General features: G+C 43.1%; 1 protein-coding gene and 1 non-coding gene across 4 annotated transcripts in view; one reads left to right on the top strand and one right to left on the bottom strand.

The window, feature by feature from the left end:
- Window positions 1-20,731, bottom strand: part of DEDD (death effector domain containing) — a 42,359-nt gene that overhangs the window by 7,565 nt on the left and 14,063 nt on the right. For all 3 annotated transcript variants that reach the window (XM_043535025.1, XM_007068129.4, XM_043535026.1), the window contains 2 exons: window positions 16,315-16,713; window positions 2,474-2,581 (listed from right to left, as the gene is read on the bottom strand). In XM_043535025.1, the coding sequence (XP_043390960.1) occupies window positions 2,474-2,581; window positions 16,315-16,713 (507 nt within the window). The remainder of the gene's footprint in view (window positions 1-2,473; window positions 2,582-16,314; window positions 16,714-20,731) is intronic.
- Window positions 5,906-6,024, top strand: LOC114021358. Its single transcript, XR_005223077.1, has one exon. It is a non-coding gene; the product is annotated as a 5S ribosomal RNA (ribosomal RNA).

Raw genomic sequence — 20,731 nt, 5'->3', positions numbered from 1 at the left:
GGAAACACGGCACCAATACCCAAAGACAGAGAGAACTGAGCCAGAGACGGATGGTCACTTTCTTGCTTAGTGATACCTGTGCTCATGCTGCCCAAAGTTGCACTCATCTTTTTTGGTCAAATATTACAATGCAAACACTAGTCTAATTTACTGTCCATGATCACTTTTAACCACAACTTAAATGCAGCTGCCTCTTGGGTGGGGCATGGTAGCGGTTTAACAGCTCACAACACTGCTCACCAGAGCTTTCTTCACTTCTGCTCCCATGTTATCCCCAATTCAAACTACAGGGAGGAATTTAAGGAAGCAGAACATATGGCATTTGGCCAGGTTAACACTCCAGCTCTTACCAACAGTGCTAGAACATATTTAATGGCCCCATATGGTCAGGACTGCAGTTTGGCATCTCATGCAAAAGAAACTCCTCCAGCAGCACAGTGCTTCTCAGAGCATGTTGGGGCGCATGACCCACTGAGGGAAAAGCACCGCTTCTGAACATTTAACATCACTCTCCCAAGCCTGCAGAGTCTGCAAGCTCCCACAAGATCACAGCACAGGCTGGGATGGCTGCAGAGGCAGACATTAGCAAGCACAATGGGACAAGAAAAATAATTCTGGCTCATCGAGGGCGGCGGCACATACCACAGCAACCTGCTGCTCTGGAACAAAATGACACAGGATTTCAGAGACAGGCCTGGGTGTCTGAGGCTAAGACTTTGCTCACTGAATTCAATGCATGGCTGTTATTGCAGTTAACCCCCCACTGAGGTGTTTGGGTGGAGTATGCTCGGAGAGTTACCTTTGAAAATTTCAGCCCCAGAGCTTAAAGTTAGACACCTGCCAAGGCAACATTTGATAATTTTGACATAAGCCTCCAGAAGGAAATGACGCTCCTTAAATTCAGTTTTACGCCTGCTGGGATTTCATTCATCACCGAGAGCCTTTTAATCTGTTTCAATATCATTTCTGCACTGATTCAGTGAATGAGAGCCTTTAGCTGTGTTCGCAAAAAGAAAAGGAGGACTATTGGCACCTTAGAGACTAACCAATTTATTTGAGCATAAGCTTTCGGGAGCTACAGCTCACTTACCGGCTTGAAGTGTCACAAGTACCCTCTAGTGGCAGGCTCCAGTACAGCAGCAAGCAAGTGTATTTTGGATGCAGCCTATCTACAAGGAGTTGCTTTATTGTTCCCTATGCAGGGTTAGAGCATATTTTGGCCTAAAATCTATAGTCAGAGGAATATAACCCTCCGGAACCCAAGGAGCGCTTTGTATGTGTGTTCTTTTTGGAAGTGGCTATGTAAAAACACTGCTACCTCATTCCCTGTGTGTGTCAGAGTTATATCGCTAATTTTAAGCAACTGTAGCAAAGTACAATAGCAAGGATGGTTTTGCCCTTAATGTTCATTTAATCAAAACCCAAAGAATTAGAATTCATACTCTGGCTCATCCTTTGGGAGTCTGATTGCTAAGCACGGCCTAATGCAGAATCATAATTGCTGGACAAGGTCAGAAGCAGCAGCAGCTTGATTTTCAGATTCCAAGAGGAGTTTGCAATACCAGCAGTTAGAAGTTTTTCCCCCCTCCCTAACTTAATAGGGCACATTTGGTCTGGAATCACAGAGGAGCGACATGGAGTCACACTGGGTCCTCTTCGGAGGGTAACAATATATTTTGATTTTAGAAGTAGAGATTTGGTCATAATATTTTTCCACCCTAAACTGTGTTGGGATACACAGGGCTATGTCTGAGCAGAAGTCTTTCACAGTGTAGTGGGTGCCTCCAACAGCCCGCTGAAGAAAACACTCCGTTTGCCATGGAAAGAACCTCACTTTAAAAGTTCGTGAACCTTTTCCATTGAGCGTGTTCTACAAGCTGAAAAGTTAATTCTCACCCTGAACAACGCTTGAAATCACAGCTGTGAGCTGGACTTGTAACAAGTGACATTTCTGAGCCAGAAATTACAGGCTTGAACTTTTCCAGGAAAAAAAAATGAGCATTTGGAACAACCTGGGACCACAGTTTGGGAGCCCGGGACTCCAGCTTGCCGCAAGCACTGCTGTTTAGTACTTTCCCTTTCTAGAGCCTTCATTGGAAGGTCTCAGTTGGCTTTACAAACATTTATAAATTCATAGATTTTGAACCCAAAAGGGAGAGTTACGATCGCCTAATCCAACCTCTGCATAACACAGGCCAGAGAATTTCCCTCAGCAATTCCTGCCCAAAACTTCTAGTTCAACTAGAGCACCTCTAAACAGGGTGGAATATGCATCAGTTTCAATGTGTTAAGAGTTTAGTGCCATGGAAGGAAAGGGATGCAGACAAGGAGATCAAAGGGGAAAAAAGGGCAGTTCCGATAATCCACATTTAACCTACAACATAGTGATGCATAAGTCTCAGGAGATCCCAGCTGCTTATGATCAAGGATTCCAGTGAAACCCTGGTATGAGGCAGCAGTACCGAACTCTGACCTGATTTGTGGGGGGGGGCGAGACCATGCTCTGCGTCGCTGTGAGCTCGGGGCATCACGTAACGAATGGACGTCTCTTCTAGGTACTTGTCCACGAGGTCTGGGCACACTGGAAAAGAGGAAAATGTATTTTTTTAAAGGAGGGCAGAGGAGACCATTGCTGATCTAGCAGACACTAACATGAAGGCAGAGGGAACTGTTCAAAATCAGGGTGTGAGAAATTTGACATCTACCTGCCAGAGGCCAACATGAAAGATTTTTCAGGGTGAAGGAAGGGTTCACACAAAGGAGGTCCAGGGGCAAGAGCTCCAATGCAGAGACTGCCTTCCCAAGAATGAAATTTAACATCATTCTCGTCACTTTCACCCACTGGGTTCTGAAGAGCAGCAAGGGAACTGCTGTCAGTTTCACTTTGCTGCTTGAGAAATCTATAAGCAGCAGTTGAGGCGGTGCACCTGCGAGCAGTCTCAGGAACATGGCTCTGCGCTCATTCACATTTTGAATGGTTTTCTTCCCAACCGTAATGGCTAAATTTTTTTTTTAATTAAATCTTAGATTCTAAAAAAGTTGATGGCCTGGATCCCAGGGACAAGAAGATTTTTCTAGCCCTAACAATGATGATCTAATATTTATTCCCAAACTTAATTAAGTTTGCAAAATGATAGACATAACCTAACAAAAAGCGGCACAACCCATTTTCAAATTAAACAGCACATCAAGAACTGCAGCGTGTAGAACTATTAATTGTTCTTTAAGATCAGACTCCCTTTGGCTGGACATATTTTAAAACAAAATACTCAAAAACGTGAGAGCATACCAATGACTTTATAAAACAGAACTTACAGAAACACTTCTATTTGGATTTCCTACCACTATTACTTACATCATCTCAACTCATTAGAAGCTGGAGGGCCTAATGATTGGTCAGACTTAACTGGGCGTTACATGTCACACACACATACACACAACCCTTTGTTAGAAAGTTAACAACCGTAACCAGGCAATGCAGTGTCTGAGTAAAAGCAGGATCGTAAGGTATGCAGATGACCTAGCCCTGTGCAAGGCTTCAACCAGTGACGCACTCAAACTCAGACTTTAAGGTCAGAAGGGACCATCGTGATCATCTAGTCTGTTCTCCTGCACATCGCAGGCCACAAACCTCACCCACTCATGAAATAGACCCCTAACCTCTGACTGAGTGACTGAAGTCCTCAAATCATGGTTTAAGACTTCAAGTTACAGATAATCCACCATTTACATTAGTTTAAACCCACAAGTGACCTGTGCCCCATGCTGCAGAGGAAGGCAACCCCTCTACCCCACCCCCGGGTCTTGGCAAATCTGACCTGGGGGAAAATTCCTCCCTGATCCCAAACATGGCAATCAGTTAGACCCTGAGCATGTGGGCAAGACCTCCAAGGCAGATACCTGGGAAAGAATTCTCTGTAGTAACTCAGAGTGTCCCGTTTCTGGCCATTGGGGATTTTTGCAACTGGCAGTCACTGATGAGCCGCATGTCATCGTAGGCAGTTCCATTACACCATCCCCTCCATAAACTTATCAAGTTCAATCTTGAAGCCAGTTAGGTTTTTTGTCCCCCACTGCTCCCCTTGGAAGGCTGTTTCAGAACTTCATTCCTTGGATCCTAATTTTGAGCTAAACTTGTTGATGATCAGTTTATAGTCACTTGTTCTTGTGTCCACACTGGTGCTTACCTTACATAACTCCCTCTTCCTCCCTGGTATTCATCCTGCTGATGCATTTAGAGAGAGCAATCACATCTCCCCTCAGCCTTCTTTTGGTTAGGCTAAACAAGTCAAGCTCTTTGAGTCTCCTCTCATAAGGTAGGTTTTCCATTCCTTGCATCATCCTAGCAGCCCTTCTCTGCCCCGTTCCAGTTTTAATTCATCCTTCTTAAACACAGGAGACTAGAATTGCACAGAGTATTCCAGATGAGGTCTCACCAGTGCCTTGTATAACATTAACATTCCCTGTCTCTATTGGAAATACCTCACCCGATGCATCCTAGGACTGCATTAGCCTTTTTTCACAGCTGAATCACACTGATGGCTCATAATCATCCTGTGATCAACCAATACACCCAGGTCCTTCTCCTCCTCTGTTGCTTCCAACTGATAAATCCCCAGCTTATAGCAAAAATTCTTGTTGTTAGTCCCTAAGTGCATGACCTCACACTTGGCACTATTAAATTTCATCCCATTTCTATTACTCCAGTTTACAAGGTCACCCAGATCTTCTTGTACAATAATCCAGTCCTCCTCCACACTGGCCATACCTCCCAACTTTGTGTGTCATCCACATATTTTATTAGCACACACCCACTTTTTGTGCCAAGGTCAGTAATAAAAATGTTAAATAAGATAGGTCCCAAGACCGATCCCTGAGGAACTCCACTAGTAACCAGCCTGACAGTTCACTTTTCAGTATGACACACTATAGTCATCCCTTTAACAAGTTCCTTATCCACCTTTCCATGCTCATACTAATCACCATCTTCTCCAAATTAATAATTTCCCACATGGAACTGTATCAAATGCCTCACTGAAATCCAGATAGAGTAGATCTACAACATTTCCTTTGTTTAAAAAAAAAAAATAAATCACTTAACTTCTCAAAGGAGGAGATCAGGTTGTTCTAGAACAATCTACCTTCTGTAAAACCATGTTGTATTTTATCCCAATTACTGTTCACATCCATGTCCTTAACTACTTTCTCTTTCAAAATTTGTTCCAAGACCCTCCATACAATTGAGGTCAAACTAACAGGCCTGTAGTTTCTGGTCCTGCTTTGAGCAGGGGGTTGGACTAGATGACCTCCTGAGGTCCCTTCCAACCCTGATATTCTATGATTCTATGATCACTTTTCCCCCCTTTCTTGAAAATAGGGACTATATTAGCAATTCTCCAGTCATAGGGTATGCCCCCTGAGTTTACAGTTTCATTAAAAATCCTTGCTACTGAGCTTGCAGTTTCATTTGCCAGTTCCTTTAATATTCTTGGATGGAGATTATCCAGGCCCCCCGATTTAGTCCCATTAAGATGTTTGAGTTTAACTTCCACCTCGGATATGGTAATTTCTACCTCCATATCCTTGTTGCCATTAGCCACCCTGCCACTACCCCTAAGCTCTTAATTAGCCTCATTAAAAACAGAGGCAACATATTTGTTTAGATGTTGGGTCACGCCTAGATTATCTTTAATCTCCACCCCATCATCAGTGCTTAGTGGTCCCACTTCTTCCTGTGTTTTCTTATTTATATGGCTACAAAACCTTTAATTATTGGTTTTGATTCAAGGTCCAACTCCGTTTGGCTTTTGGCAGTTCTCCCTTTATCTCTATACTTTCTGATTCCAAGAGATAGCCTACAAGAAATGGAAGATGGGAGGAACCAGCGAGGAAAGCTTTCTGTTTTCTCTAAGGCCATACCACCCTGAACGTGCCCGATCTCATCTGATCTCAGAAGCTAAGCAGGGTCGGGCCTGGTTAGTACTTGGATGGGAGACCTCCTGGGAATACTGGGTGCCGTAGGCTTTTCTTGAGGGGGAGGGATAACTCAGTGGTTTGAGCATTGGCCTGCTAAACCCAGAGTTGTGAGTTCAATCCTTGAGGGGGCCATTTAGGGATCTGGGGCAAAAACTGGGGATTGGTCCTGCTTTGAGCAGGGGGTTGGACTAGATGACCTCCTGAGGTCCCTTCCAACCCTGATACTCTATGATTAATAACCTGTCTGAGATTCTTGCTCATCAAGCTTGGTCTGCAACCCTTCCCTACGAATTATTTCCCCTTGCTTGGGATCCAGACTTTAGATAGCTTCTGCAACTTTGACAAAGTAACTCCAAGCCTCCTCCACATTCAGATCCCCGAGTTCTTCAATCCAGTCCACTTCCCCTACTAATTAATTTAAATTAGCTCTTTTGAAATCAAGGACCCTTGTTTTAGATCTATTTTTGTGTATCCTTCCCTTTAGTTTAAGCTGAATTAACTCATGATCACTCTAACCAAGGTCGTCCTCTACAATCAGTTCTTCTAGGAGGTCCTCACTACTCACCAATACCAAATCTAAAATGGCATAACCTCTCATTTGTTCAACAATTATTTGGTGAACAAATCTGTCAGCTATCACATCCAGGAAAATCTGGGCCCTACTATTATTAGTAACATTTGTCCTCCATTCTATAGCTGGGAAGTTAGTCTCACATAATCACATAATTCCCCATAGTATTTATTTCAGTATCAACATTAAAGAGGTCTCTATCCAGATCCAAATTGGATCCTGGTGGTCTGTAACACACCCCAACCACTATATCAGGGGAACTTCTAGACGTTTTCTTCCCCGAAGTGGTTTTGGCCCAAACAGACTCTGTCTTATCCATTCCATCACTTCATTTCTTTACAGTCTACCTCAACATTAACATACAGTGCTACTCCACCATCTTTGCCTTTATTTTTGTCTTTCCGGAACAGCATACACTCTTCAATACCTGTATTCCAGTCATGACTACTATTCTACCATGTCTCTCTTATCCCTATAAATCTGGTTTCACTTCCTGCACCAGTAGTTCTAGTTCCTCCATTTTGTTACCAGGCTCCTTGCATTGGTTTACAAACATCTTAGCGGTTGCTGCTTGGTTTCGCCCAAATCCCTCGCCTAATTGGGTACAGTCATTCCACTGCCAGTATCGCCTATCTATCCTTCCTCTTAATGTCCATTCTCCTACCCACGGCTGTTCCTTTCTTCATTAATATATCTTCTCTTATTTGATTTTCCTCCCTCTCAATGTTAAAATCAGGCGTGGAGATTACATGAGCATCTCCCAGCAGTCTCCTCTGAGTTCCTAGTTTAAAGCTCTTTTAATGAGTTGTGCCCACCCCATCCCAGAAGTCTATTTCCCTCCCTATTCAGGTGGAGTTCATCCCTTAAGAACTGTCCTCTGTCCATGAATGCCTCCCAGTGGTCAAACATCCCAAAGGCCTCCTTATAGCCTAATTCCCTGAGCAATCTGTTGATAATCAACAGTCCTCTCATTTAACACTCACCCAGGTTCCAGTCTTACATTCGCAAGGAATCACTAATCCAAGTTTTCCTTGCTTCAGGGCATGATACAGTTATCCTTCACTTGCAGGTGCGTATTGTCCAGAAAGCAGTATGTATAGAACAGCGCAGTCTATTCTCACAGGTGCCCCGCTGAATAAACCTTTCATCCTTGACTTACGCTCCCTACATTTGCTGACCAAATTTTGTATTAATTTCTAAATCTATTACTTACTTTTAAAGATACTTAGTAGTTGTGTTCCCTCTGTATCTTAACCCAGTATATTCCAGGCTACCCACAGAGTTCAGACTTGGCCACCCATTTGGCTTGTCCACATTACAACCTGAAATCTCAGATGAAAGACTTAAGTATGCTCAACAATCGCAGAACTCTTTCTTATTTCTCTTCGGATCGCTTAATAAATGGGCGCAAACAGTATGCATTTTAATATGCTAAATGCATATGTATACGTATACATCTAGGAACAAAGAATGTATTGGTCATATTTACAGGATAGGGGACTCTCCCTGAGAAGCAGTGACTGAAAAAGATTTGGGGTCATGTTGGATAATGAGCTGAACATGAGCTCCTAGTGAGACACTGGCCAAAAGACTTAATGAGATCCTGGGTGACAAACGATGGAATCTCAAGTAGAAGCAGAAAGGCTATTTTACCTCTGTATTTGGCACTAGAATAGTGTGTCTAGTTCTGGTGCCTACAACTCAAGAAGAATGTTGAATAACTGGCGAAGGTTCAGAGAAGAGCCATGAGAATGATTAAAGGATTAGAAAACCTATCATATATAGTGACAGACTCCAGGAACTCAATCTATTTAGTTTACCAAAGAGAAGGTTACAGGGTGACTTGATTATAGTTTATAAGTACCTACAGGGGGAACAAATATTTAATAATGGCTCTTCAGTCTAGCAGAGTAAGGTATAATACAATCCAATGTGTGGGAACTGAAGCTAGACAAATTCAGACTAGAAATAAGGTATACATTTTTAATGGTAAGAGTAATTAACAACTGGAACAACTTACCAAGACTGTAGTGGGATTCTCCATCACTGACAATTTTTAAATCAAGACTGGACGTATTTTCTAACAGATCTGCCCTAGGGATTATTTTGGGGAAGTTGTCTGACCTGTGTTAGGTAGGAGGTCAGATTAGATCATCATAATGGTGCCTTCTGGCCTTGGAATCTATGAATCATAGAATCATAGAATATCAGGGTTGGAAGGGACCCCAGAAGGTCATCTAGTCCAACCCCCTGCTCGAAGCAGGACCAATTCCCAGTTAAATCATCCCAGCCAGGGCTTTGTCAAGCCTGACCTTAAAAACCTCTAAGGAAGGAGATTCTACCACCTCCCTAGGTAACGCATTCCAGTGTTTCACCACCCTCTTAGTGAAAAAGTTTTTCCTAATATCCAATCTAAACCTCCCCCATTGCAACTTGAGACCATTACTCCTCATTCTGTCATCTGCTACCATTGAGAACAGTCTAGAGCCATCCTCTTTGGAACCCCCTTTCAGGTAGTTGAAAGCAGCTATCAAATCCCCCCTCATTCTTCTCTTCTGCAGACTAAACAATCCCAGCTCTCCTCATAAGTCATGTGCTCTAGACCCCTAATCATTTTTGTTGCCCTTCGCTGGACTCTCTCCAATTTATCCACATCCTTCTTGTAGTGTGGGGCCCAAAACTGGACACAGTACTCCAGATGAGGCCTCACCAGTGTCGAATAGAGGGGAACGATCACGTCCCTCGATCTGCTCGCTATGCCCCTACTTATACATCCCAAAATGCCATTGGCCTTCTTGGCAACAAGGGCACACTGCTGACTCATATCCAGCTTCTCGTCTACTGTCACCCCTAGGTCCTTTTCCGCAGAACTGCTACCTAGCCATTCGGTCCCTAGTCGGTAGCGGTGCATTGGATTCTTCCGTCCTAAGTGTAGGACCCTGCACTTACCCTTATTGAACCTCATCAGATTTCTTTTGGCCCAATCCTCCAATTTGTCTAGGTCCTTCTGTATCCTATCCCTCCCCTCCAGCGTATCTACCACTCCTCCCAGTTTAGTATCATCCGCAAATTTGCTGAGAGTGCAATCCACACCATCCTCCAGATCATTTATGAAGATATTGAACAAAACCGGTCCCAGGACTGACCCCTGGGGCACTCCACTTGACACCGGCTGCCAACTAGACATGGAGCCATTGATCACTACCCGTTGAGCCCGACAATCTAGCCAGCTTTCTACCCACCTTATAGTGCAATGAATCATGCAGCAGTGGACTGAAACATAGTAAGATCACATGAGTCTGGGGTCAGTGGTGCATAAACTTTCCAGTTGCGCACCGCCCCCCCCTCCTTACTATTAACGGAATCTGTCGCCCCCTTCCTTCACACATTAATGCACAGCCAAGGCTTCCTCAGCAGTGGAGCCTGGGGTGAAGGTGGAGCTGGGGGCAGAACCGGGAATGGGGGAGTAGCAGGGGCTAAAGGCAGAGCAGGTCTGGGGACAGAGCTAGACTGGGGGTGGAACTGGGCCTGTGGACAGAGCAGGGCTGGAAGTATGGCACTCCCTTTCCTGCTCCCCATGGGGGCACTGGCCTGGGCCCCACTGCATGCCCCCATGAACATTCCTCCATGCCCCACAGTTTGAGAACCACTGGTCTAGGCATTTGATTCCAGCCAGTTTCAAAATTGTATTAAAGGAGACTGGCAGGAAACTGCTATTACGCAAGATCAGGGTGCAATCATTGAGCATAGTTACTACCCTCTTATGCCAGTGAAAACAACCTGGAGACTCGATAAAAATTGATGAAAAATTCTGATTTTTAAAATTCAGATTAAATAAATTTAAATTATGACATCCTTTGTTAAGACCTAAACTTACTTTAATCTACTAAAATCATTTAAATTAAATAAAAATAATATTCAAGCAGTACACATATGCTGCCAAAGTTTTAAAGAAAGTCAAACCCCTGAACTAGTGGAAATCACAGGCTCAAGATCTGGAAATCATGGGCTGAGTATCTGGAAATAGAGTTCGCTGAAGTGCTAAAGCAGCTTTTGTCAGCAGCAGCAGCCTCTTCTATTTCCTTCATTCCAGTTTATTCAACCAGTTCAGTTCAATAGTTAGTTCTTTCAAAGTAAGAAACTGATTGTAAGTTTTAATAAAAAAGCATGTTGCCCTCTTCCAACCTATAAATAAAAATGAGGTGAGAGAGGATACGGTCTACTAGTTCTAAAATATTGCAGGATATGTCGACCAAAAACAATCAGTTCGATTCACTAAATATAAAAATTTCCTTTGTTTAATAAATCAGTTTTAAATGGTAAATGCTTTGATAAGTTCTTATGTATACAGCACATTTAAGATAATTTAATTCAACCAATAATTTTAAAACGTTGGTTTTGTGTGTTTTTAATTCCATTCCAATTTCCCTCCAAATGCAGCTCAACAATCAGTAAAAAAAGTTAATCTAGTAAATAAGAAATGCTTCACTGTTTTCTAACAATAAAACACAAAAATTATGAATCTGAATAAGTTTATCTTAAGCTATATAACTGCTTAAATAAATGTGTATAGATACAGTGTTGTGCTGGTGAACAAAAATGTAATTAATTATACCAAGCTTTGAGAATCTTTAGGAAAAGAGTTTAAAAAGTACAAATGCAAAATTAGATTGAAACGGATTATTTAAATCAATATGCCATGCAACAGGACATAGAGATGAAGATTAAAACAGAAGAAGTGCTGTTTGTACAAATGTAAAATGTTGCGAACTTATGTGCAAATTCAAAAGAGAGGCCTTCAGTTTAGATTTTTTTAAAATAAAGCATCATGCTTCACTGAATTTTTACCTACTATTGTTCCAATATCAGAGACCCCTGTACACCTCAAACACAAAAACAAAACAAAAATCAAGAAAAAAAATCTTTTTTGTTCTCAGCATTTTTTACACACTCAATTTCTCAGTTACTGCTTATTTGTCTGGATTTGTCACACAAGAGGGAAGAGAAAAGCATTTAATGAAAATATGAAAGTTACTGTAATGCTCAGAAAACTGGCAGGGGGAGTTCTGGGACACATGAATTACCTGAAACTAATGAAATCATTATTTAGCTAACTTTTTTTTTTAAATCCAGGTGTCTTCAGGGAATCTCAAAGCAATATTAATTCAGTCACAATGTGCATAAGTGTTTGTACTGTGAATTTATGTACCATATATATCTAATATGGTTAACACTGCTGTGGGGAACTAACTCTGGATTTCAGTCTGCTTCAATTCTCAAACTTTCCTTTTTTCCCCTTTAATTTTGTTGGTTAAAACCCAAACAGGGGAAGGAGAAATGAAATATAATTGAGTGTGGCTGCACATTCAAGTCACTGGAGCCTTTATGTCGGGGCTTAAAAGTTTGCCAGTCACTCACTAGCCAGAGGATGATGCATGAGCAAAAGAGGAGGGCCCCATCCCCAAGGAAGTTCAGGGATGATGCATGGATGAAAAGCCCAGCCCTACTCCAACTGCTTACCGAGATTCCTACAAAGTTGCTGACTATGGACCCAGCTTGTGGGTTCTATCATGAGCCTCTGGCTAATAGGTCTTAACATTTGAAGGTCACCCCCATGCTGGAGGAAAGATGCTTGCCCTCCTATTGAAGCTCCTCCTGACTTAAAGGAAAGGTGGATCCCAGACACTATAATGAAGGAAGCCTTAAAACACATGATTGATAAAAAGCTGAATTATCTTACTTTCTTTAGAGGCTTTCTATGGCTCTGTCCCTCAGCACAGCAATCTCTGAGCACCTCACAAACACAAAGGAGTTTATCATCACAACACCACGACCAGGACAAAAAACCTTACCCCCACTTTCCAGATGGAGAACTGAGGCACAGATTAAGTGACCTGCCCAATGTCAATGTCTGTGGCCATCAGGAGGAGAACCCAAATGTCCAAGTTCCAGTCCAGTGCCTTGACCACAGTCATCCCTTCCTCCCACACGTGCAGTAAACTTAGCTCTTCTATTCATTTTCCAGGTAAATGCAAATCTACTTTCATCTGTATAACAATTATGTTGTTAGAACACTATATGGCAAAATACCAATTAAAAAAAATAGTGTTGACACTCTGCTCATCTGTTTAGACAGCTCTTTGATTCACTTCCAGGTTTACCATACGTTATTGAGAAAATGAAACTGTCTATTACACTGATGACTACTTCCAACATTATTGTCGAGAAAAATCAAGAGTTGGCATATATGTTCCTCCCAATCTCCTCTTCTATTAGGGTTTGTCTTCACTGCAACTGTTAGCTTGAATTACTAATACCCTCCAGTCACACCATTCAAACTAGCTTAGCTCAAGTGAGGGCAGCCACACTGTGAAACACTCACTACACAGATTTCAGAGTAGCAGCCGTGTTAGTTTGTATCCGCAAAAAGAACAGGAGTACTTGTGGCACCTTAGAGACTAACAAATTTGTTAATCTCTAAGGTGCCACAAGTACTCCTGTTCTTTTCACTATACTGAATGATTGGATTAGCAGCTGATGAGCTGTAACTCAAGTCCCTGCATCTCCCAGCTCTAGATTCAGCAGCACTCCAGCTCCAACTCTCATCCACAATAGGACACCTAGCATGAGCTTAAAGGACCACTTAACTCAAGCAAGACATTTGTGGGTGTGGGCAGGAGTTGGGTGAGAGGCAACACTTAAGTTATATCTTGAGCTACCAATGCTGTGAAGACAAGTCAATGAACAGAGAGCAAATGGGTGTCCTCAGAGAAAGGTAATATACGCTGATTTACAGTGGATACCTTTAAATTGTCAACATTTACCTACAGTTGCCATATAGGCAAGACAACACCATAATATGATAACTGGAATGCCATCAATTTTTAATGTTAACCCTTGCCTAAACACTAAAGAAGGAGGAGGATTCTTCAGGGTGCCACAAGGTGACACAGCTAAAAGTAATCAGATTAAATTAAGAGACTAATATAGACAGCAGCAAGAGCTATTCAACAGCTATGGAGAACCCAGGTGTCATGTTCTAGGAGTTTTCATGGGGATGAAGAGCTATTCTGATTCACCCTAGTTACCAGACCAGGTGGGTCTCCTCAGCTCCAAATCAAGAGTATCAAAGTTTAAAGTCTCTAAGGCAAATGAAATGGAGAGCATGATATGTCCTGCTAGGAGAAAGCCTGGGAACAGCCAGCTCAGGAGGAAGTTTGGGGCTGTAGTTACTAACTTGACACCTCCCCCAGCCTGTTTTTGGTCCCCTTTTCCCTCCACCTGTGTATCATTTCTATGCTTGCCTATATAGCTTCTCACAGCTTTCCCAAGCAGTAGCATGAAATGCCACTGCTGTCCATAATGCTATGAACAACAGTGAAAACTGATCAAATACTTGTCAATTTCATGCTGCCAAGTTTCCCTCAGTTTGCAGAGTGAAATTGAGAAGTCTAAGATCAGTTTTCATTTTCACTCTGAAAAGGGATCAGACACATGTCAATTTCATGGTGGTTTAGGAAGGCCAGAAGCAGCCCACTCAGCCAGAATTAGCTTGATTTACATTTGCAGCTATAAGGGCTAGTTGTGTTTTGTTTTTTATGAAAAATAAAAGTTTAAATTCTGCAAAACATTGATGACAATCTTTCCTTGTTATAAGTGAAAGTTTCTATCTGACTTCTGGCAGGTGGATCTCTCAGGTTCTGTTTAATTTGGGTCAAAGTTTCTTAGGCCAAGCACTGGAATCCTGGCATGCTCTAAGGCAGTACACAGCCAGTGGATGCATGGCATTGATCCAGGAAGGTTTAGAAGCTGGAAAATTGGTACAGAGTTGTGGTGTGGCTGAGACCCTACAGGTTAATTTGCTCAGATCTGGAAGGGAGAATCACTGTACCTGGGTGGTTACTGAAATGTTCACTACATCCCACATTCAAATACATCTCTCAGACCAGTGCTTTGCAGAATGCTGAGTGTGCAGAGCACACAATGTATGAAAGCAGGTTATGGGACAGGGCAGGGGAGAAAGCAGAAGGGTCATTAACCCCTTCTGAACAGATTTTTTGTGGGATGAAGGAAAGAAGGAGGGATTGAGAAACAGTCCTAGCCCCACACACACTATCTTTGACACTGGAAGACGACAAAGGTGTTTTTCAAGCCTCACTCCCAGAGAGTTACACCCTTGCATCCTAGTCTATTTCAAAGTTCACCCTGATTTACTTATAATGTGCACATCCCCAGGGGCTTAGCAAGGGGAGGGTATAACCAGGACATTATTAACATTTCAAAATGTTTCCCTCCCACAGTGTAGTGAATATCAAGTCATCATCAAAGACAGCAGGTACACAGTGCACTGGAGTTTGTAACACCCAATTTTGAATTGAGTGCAAGAGAAGTGAAAACAATTTGTATCAAGAAAGCTCCCAAGTATATGCTTGCCATTCCTTCCTCACCTTACACATACAAGCATCAAAACCAACTGAACTTATTCCATTTTTCCCAAAAGACTTTCACAGCTGGGACAGCACCAAGTGAGAGAAAGGAATATTTTCCGCAAAACTTCTGTAAATAAATGAATACAGTAGCTTCATTTTACTTTGTTTTTAAAAAAGATGATCCATGACTACATGGCAAATATGCAGCCCTATCTCTATCCAAGTACTAACAGATGGTTTGTTTTGTAGGACTAACAAAGCATTAGCAAGAGGAGACCACACTACAGCTCTCTGCTATTAGAGAAAATGGAAGACCCTGCTGCATGTGGGAACTATAACCAGACTCTACCATACGTCAGGATTTCTTTGCTTCTCAAGTGTGTCAATTTGTACCTTCTCAGGGTGGCAGGACCAGTCACTGAAATCCTGCATGGTATTGCTATTGGTAAGCAAAGAAATGGAGGAAAGAGGCAGGCATCTCCATCTCAGCTCCCCCATGTTCCTGGTCTGAGCATCTCACACCAGTACACTAATCCCCTCCATCATCCCCATTATGCTTCTAGGCTCACGGGGACCAGTAGGGATTCCTTTCAGGACACTTCTCTGCTGTTGCTCATTGATCTGATCAACTTCATAACATAGTAGAACCTCAGAGTTATGAGCACCTTGGGAATGAACATTGTTCGTAACTCCGGTATATTCATAACTCCGGTATATTCATAACTCCGGTATATTCATAACTCCGGTATATTCATAACTCCGAACAAAACATTATGGTAGTGCTTTCAAAAGTTGACAACTGAACATTGACTTAATATAGTTTTGAAACTTTACTATACAGAAGAAAAATGCTGCTTCTAACCATCTTAATTTAAATGAAACAAGCACAGAAAGTTCTATCTTGTCAAATTTTTTTTTTAAACTTTCCCTTGATTTTTTTAGTACCTTATGTTTAACAAAATACTGTACTGTATTTGCTTTTTTGGGGGGGGTGGGGGAAGGGTCTCTGCTGCTGCCTGATTGCATACTTCTGGTTCCAAATGAGAGGTGTGTGGTTGACTGGTCATAACTCTGGTGTTTGTAACTATGAGATTCTACTGTATGGTCTACCCCGCCTTCTGATGGGACAGGTTATCTTAACAGCCCTCAGAACTCAACTAGGTTGTCCCTCACCGCAGCACAGACCATTGCCCACATGGTTACTGGACAGCCACAGACAGGCTTATCTCACTTCTCAGCAACACAAAGCAGCAGCAGCTTGACTTAAACTGCCAACAGAGTTCTAAAGCTCTCAATAGAGCATTAAGAGCAGCCTAGGACACAGATCAGATGACTTACCGGCCCTTCTCCTCTTCAGCGTGACATAGGGCAACAGGTCATGGCGCGTGATAATCCTCAGCAGCTGCAGCACCTGGCGGAAGTTGGTCTCATCACAGCGGCCCTGCCTTTCTAGTGCCAGCAGGAAGTCCCGGCCGCTGCGGATCATCCCCCTCTCGTAGTCATCAATCACATCCACAAAAAGAAAGGACAACACACGTACGTCCCGGTGGGTCAGGTGAGTGCCCACAATGTCAAACATGCGGTGCAAACTATAGAGTCCATGCTCCCTGTCCCCAGTCTCCTCTGGCCAGGCTTGTGCTCGACTCCGTTTCAAGGTGTCCATCCTGCACGATGGCTGATCCCGCCACGTGCCACCCAATTCCAAAGGATTGGGGGGCTGTTCGCAGCACTGCAACCCTGGAAGATAAAGAGGTCCAACAGGCTTTAATCAAGAATTTTGCTGGTTTGTTCCCTAATTACTCTTCAGAAGATACTTACATGAAAATCGTTGTCTGAATTCCTGCATCAGGAGCAGTCTGTGCTCAGATCCTCCTTATGCAGAGTCATAATATTCATGCTAATACTTCCCACCTCTCTCTATATAGTGCTTTTCACCTAAGTCCCTACGGTGATCAGGCAGGATTATATTTCCCCCATCTGGAAAGTGGGGTTACTTAGGCTCAGAGTGTGTTCAAGGGCCAAACAACAAGTCTGTGTTAGAGCTGGAAATAGAAACAAGGAGTCCTGATCACCAGCCCTGTATCTGATCTCCTCTACCAACTCCTCCTCCTATAAAGATGCTGGAAATCACTCCATCTTGCTGTTCACTAGAGACCAGTCTACTGGCCTTCAAGACATAATGCAAAAACATACTTCGGCTTTTTATGAAGGGGAGGGGGGAGAGAAGCTTTCCATGAAGTATCTAGCCAGGTACTGACGCTACTCCCATGGCTGAATGGCCAGCGTGAACATATCTATAGACCAATATAAAGTGCTATATCATTTTTCATCTAAGCATCTCAAAGTATTTTAAACATTAAGTTTCACAGTTTCCCTTCTGAGAAAGGTGCAGTCTCTCTTTTACAGAGGAATACTCTGGCACATAGAGGGAGTAAGCGATTTGCCCAAGGCCATCCAATGGACAAGTGGCAAATCTAGGAAGAGAACCCAGGAGCCCTGACACCCAGTTCCCCACTCTAAATACTAGCACAACTGAAGCATTTCATTCATGGAGGTTAAGGTAGTTTAACTTTTCCTCCTCCCACTCACACCATATGGCTCAATTCTCACCCTGCTTGGTAATTTGTCATCCTGACACCTGCACATGTGTAAGACTTAGATTAAGAGCGAGAGAGAGAGAGACTTGGTGCAAAATGTATGGCACAGACTCTATCCAACCCTTCAAGGGGTGGAATATAAATTAATTGCATTGCAGGTCTTTCATCGGTCATCAGGCTGCCCAACCTTGAGTGCCCTCCTGTGATAGGCTGTGGCATAACAGGCACACCTGCCTCGGCTTCCCTCCTTCAGAGTCGCCAGAAACAGTGCAAAGACTTAGTTCCCATAGCCCTTGTGCATTTAATTTATTACAAGAGAAACACACACACCCTTGGGCACATAAGTCACAACACCACAGTCCAGACAAAGCATCAAATACAGCTTCAGCAGCCCTCAGCACAACCCAGCTCCCTAGCACTGCCCTGGCATCTCTCACCATACCCTGGCTCTCTGTCTGTTCTCTCCTGTCCTTGTACCAGAATAGCCACTCTAACCCTTCCAACTGGAGAGCACCCTTGTTCTTCCCAGTGGGAACCCCCACAACCTCATTGCTGGGGAGCCTTCTTGCCAGGGAAGCATCCCTCACTTCCCCAGTTCTCTCATGGCTCTGCTAGGTCCAGCTCTCTGGCCCTGTGAGTAAGCCCCTCCACTACTACCCTGCCTTCAGCCCCCATCCCCATTCCCCTACCCCTCCAGCTTAGAGCCAGCAAGCAACTCTCTATGGTGCTCCTTCAGTTCTGCTCTCTGGCTTGGGGATGCCAGCCAGCAGACCCCTCTTGCTGCTCTCCCTGCCTTCAGCCTTTCCCCAGGAAATACCTCCTGCTTCCTATCAGGATTCCTCCAGTCCCCTGGCAGCTCTCACCTACCCTCCTGACTGAACCAGTCTGCTCTGACTCATGGGGACTCCCCTTCCTAATACCGAACAGCCCCAGGCTGAACAGCCTAATACTGCCCAGCACTCTTAATTAGCCAAATGGGAGCACCTGTCCTGGCACAGGGGCACTGAACCTACTTCATTTACAGGGACCAGCCTTTCTGTGACACCATCTTTAACTATTATGATCCCAAATACCTTCTAGCAAGCATATATACAAGTTACAATGCCTGAAGTGGTTACTGTATTCTAAAGGAATCCAAGCAAGTAATCAAGTGAACAGTTTGCTGGAATGGAAAAAGCTACGACCCCTGCATCTAACAGTAGTGCATCCAACTACGGAGATAAAGCAGACTCTGCTTTATGGCCCCATCCAAGGCCTATGAGCAGGGTTTTTACGATAAAGGCCATCAAATATATAAAATCATTGAGAGCAGCCATTGGTATCACAATGAAACAGCAAGCCCAATATGTCAAGTATTGGCAAGAACCTGTTTCACTTTTAAAATCAGATGGGAACAGACTTTTGTGACCCCTTCTTGCTTCAGAGTAACAGCCATGTTAGTCTGTATTTGCAAAAAGAAAAGGAGTACTTGTGGCACCTTAGAGACTAACCAATTTATTTGAGCATAAGTTTTTGTGAGCTACAGCTCACTTCATCGGATGAATCCAACGAAGTGAGCTGTAGCTCACGAAAACTTATGCTCAAATAAATTGGTTAGTCTCTAAGGTGCCACAAGTACTCCTTTTCTTCTTGCTTCAGTGAATCTCTAGACTAGTCTATGTCACCTGTCTACCATTCAGTTATGCACACTCACCTGCTATAAAACTGCCCCAAAAGGCTGGGAAAACCCTGCCATGCCAGACACCTAAGTCTGATGCCCAGACATTACTCCCACGGTGACAGGGGCTGTCACTGTAGAGCAGCTGATTTGGTAGGTGTCCGCATCTTAATGTTCTCATACCCATAACTGATTAAAAGTGGCATTGACCTGTTCCAACAAGGGAGTTCTATCAAGTCCCCAATCTGGGGGCAGGTGGGGAGAGAAGAGGGAATTCTCAGAGCTTTGAGAACATAAACCCTATCCACCTATGCATGCTCTGAAAGTGATCAAAGGAGAGGATACCTGGACACTAATATAGCTAAGGAAAGTTGCCCATTGTAGGTTGTTCAGCGTTAAGAGACCTTGTAAAGACAGGCCCTGTCAATATTTAAGTACATTAATGGGACTGAATTTAATCATATTTTAAATAGGTTCCCTGTCGACATTAAAACTCCACCTTAGATTATTAAAACTGATAATCTTTTAAAAACCCAGTTTCCTGGTCCTTCTTTCTGCAGTGTTATTTTTTGCATTTCTCTCATCTTGACATATGCCCCATTTAGCCAGTTATGGTTTTGTTTAGAATCAGCTTAACTTCCAGGTTCTCGCTACAAGGGAAGGTTGGGGGGGGGGGGGGGGGGGGAGAGGAGGAGAAGAGAAGCAACAGGTTGCTTTTTTTTAAAAGCAAAATTTAAGTTTTAGGACAATTTTCAGTTGAAAAGTTCTCACAGGCCAAGACAGCGATAGCTGTGAATTTCTGAACTTGTCCTTTAAAAAATAAACTTACGATTACTTTTACATAGCTTTTACACCTAATATGAAGTTTGCATATCATCAGCATGGATATTTGTAGGCAAGGTAGGCTGCTTGGGATAGGCAGAGAATGCTTTGCATGCCCTATTTTGGGTCACACACAGTGCAATCTCTGCCCCCTGCTGCACCGGGGCTCTGATGGGAGGCATCTATATGATTTATTTTTGCCTACCCCTTTCAGAGAAGGTTGTCCTCCATAGTTGCTAAGCTACATGGGAAAAAAAATTGCATATGTCTGAATTGTTTTAACAGACTGCACTAGATTGGAAGCAGGCACTGCAGAGCACAAAGCACACTGTGGGAACAAATAATGCCATAAGAAACTGACAGGGGAACATTTTAAAGACATTAAAAAGGCTTGTATTGAAGGCTACTGGTTTTTGGAGTTTATTAATTTAATTTGGGGGGGGAAATATATATATTTTTTTAACTAATTTTTGAGTTCCATGTAGCTGTCCTAAAATCAGCAGGTTTCAGGGATCTCTTTGTATATACAGGTAGTGCTGTTTCAAACAGCACTATGTTACGAGCGTGCACCAGTAGGGTCTATACAGACCAATTCATGTGGAACACCTTTATGCACTTTAGAAATCAATCCCCATAGCCCGCATTACTGCTCTGTGTAGACAAGCCCTTAGATATGAGC

The sequence above is a fragment of the Chelonia mydas genome, chromosome 24, assembly GCF_015237465.2.
Source record: "Chelonia mydas isolate rCheMyd1 chromosome 24, rCheMyd1.pri.v2, whole genome shotgun sequence".
Lineage (NCBI taxonomy): Eukaryota > Metazoa > Chordata > Testudines > Cheloniidae > Chelonia > Chelonia mydas.
Note: the sequence above shows the minus strand (reverse complement) of the source record. Positions and strands in the feature narration are given on the sequence as shown.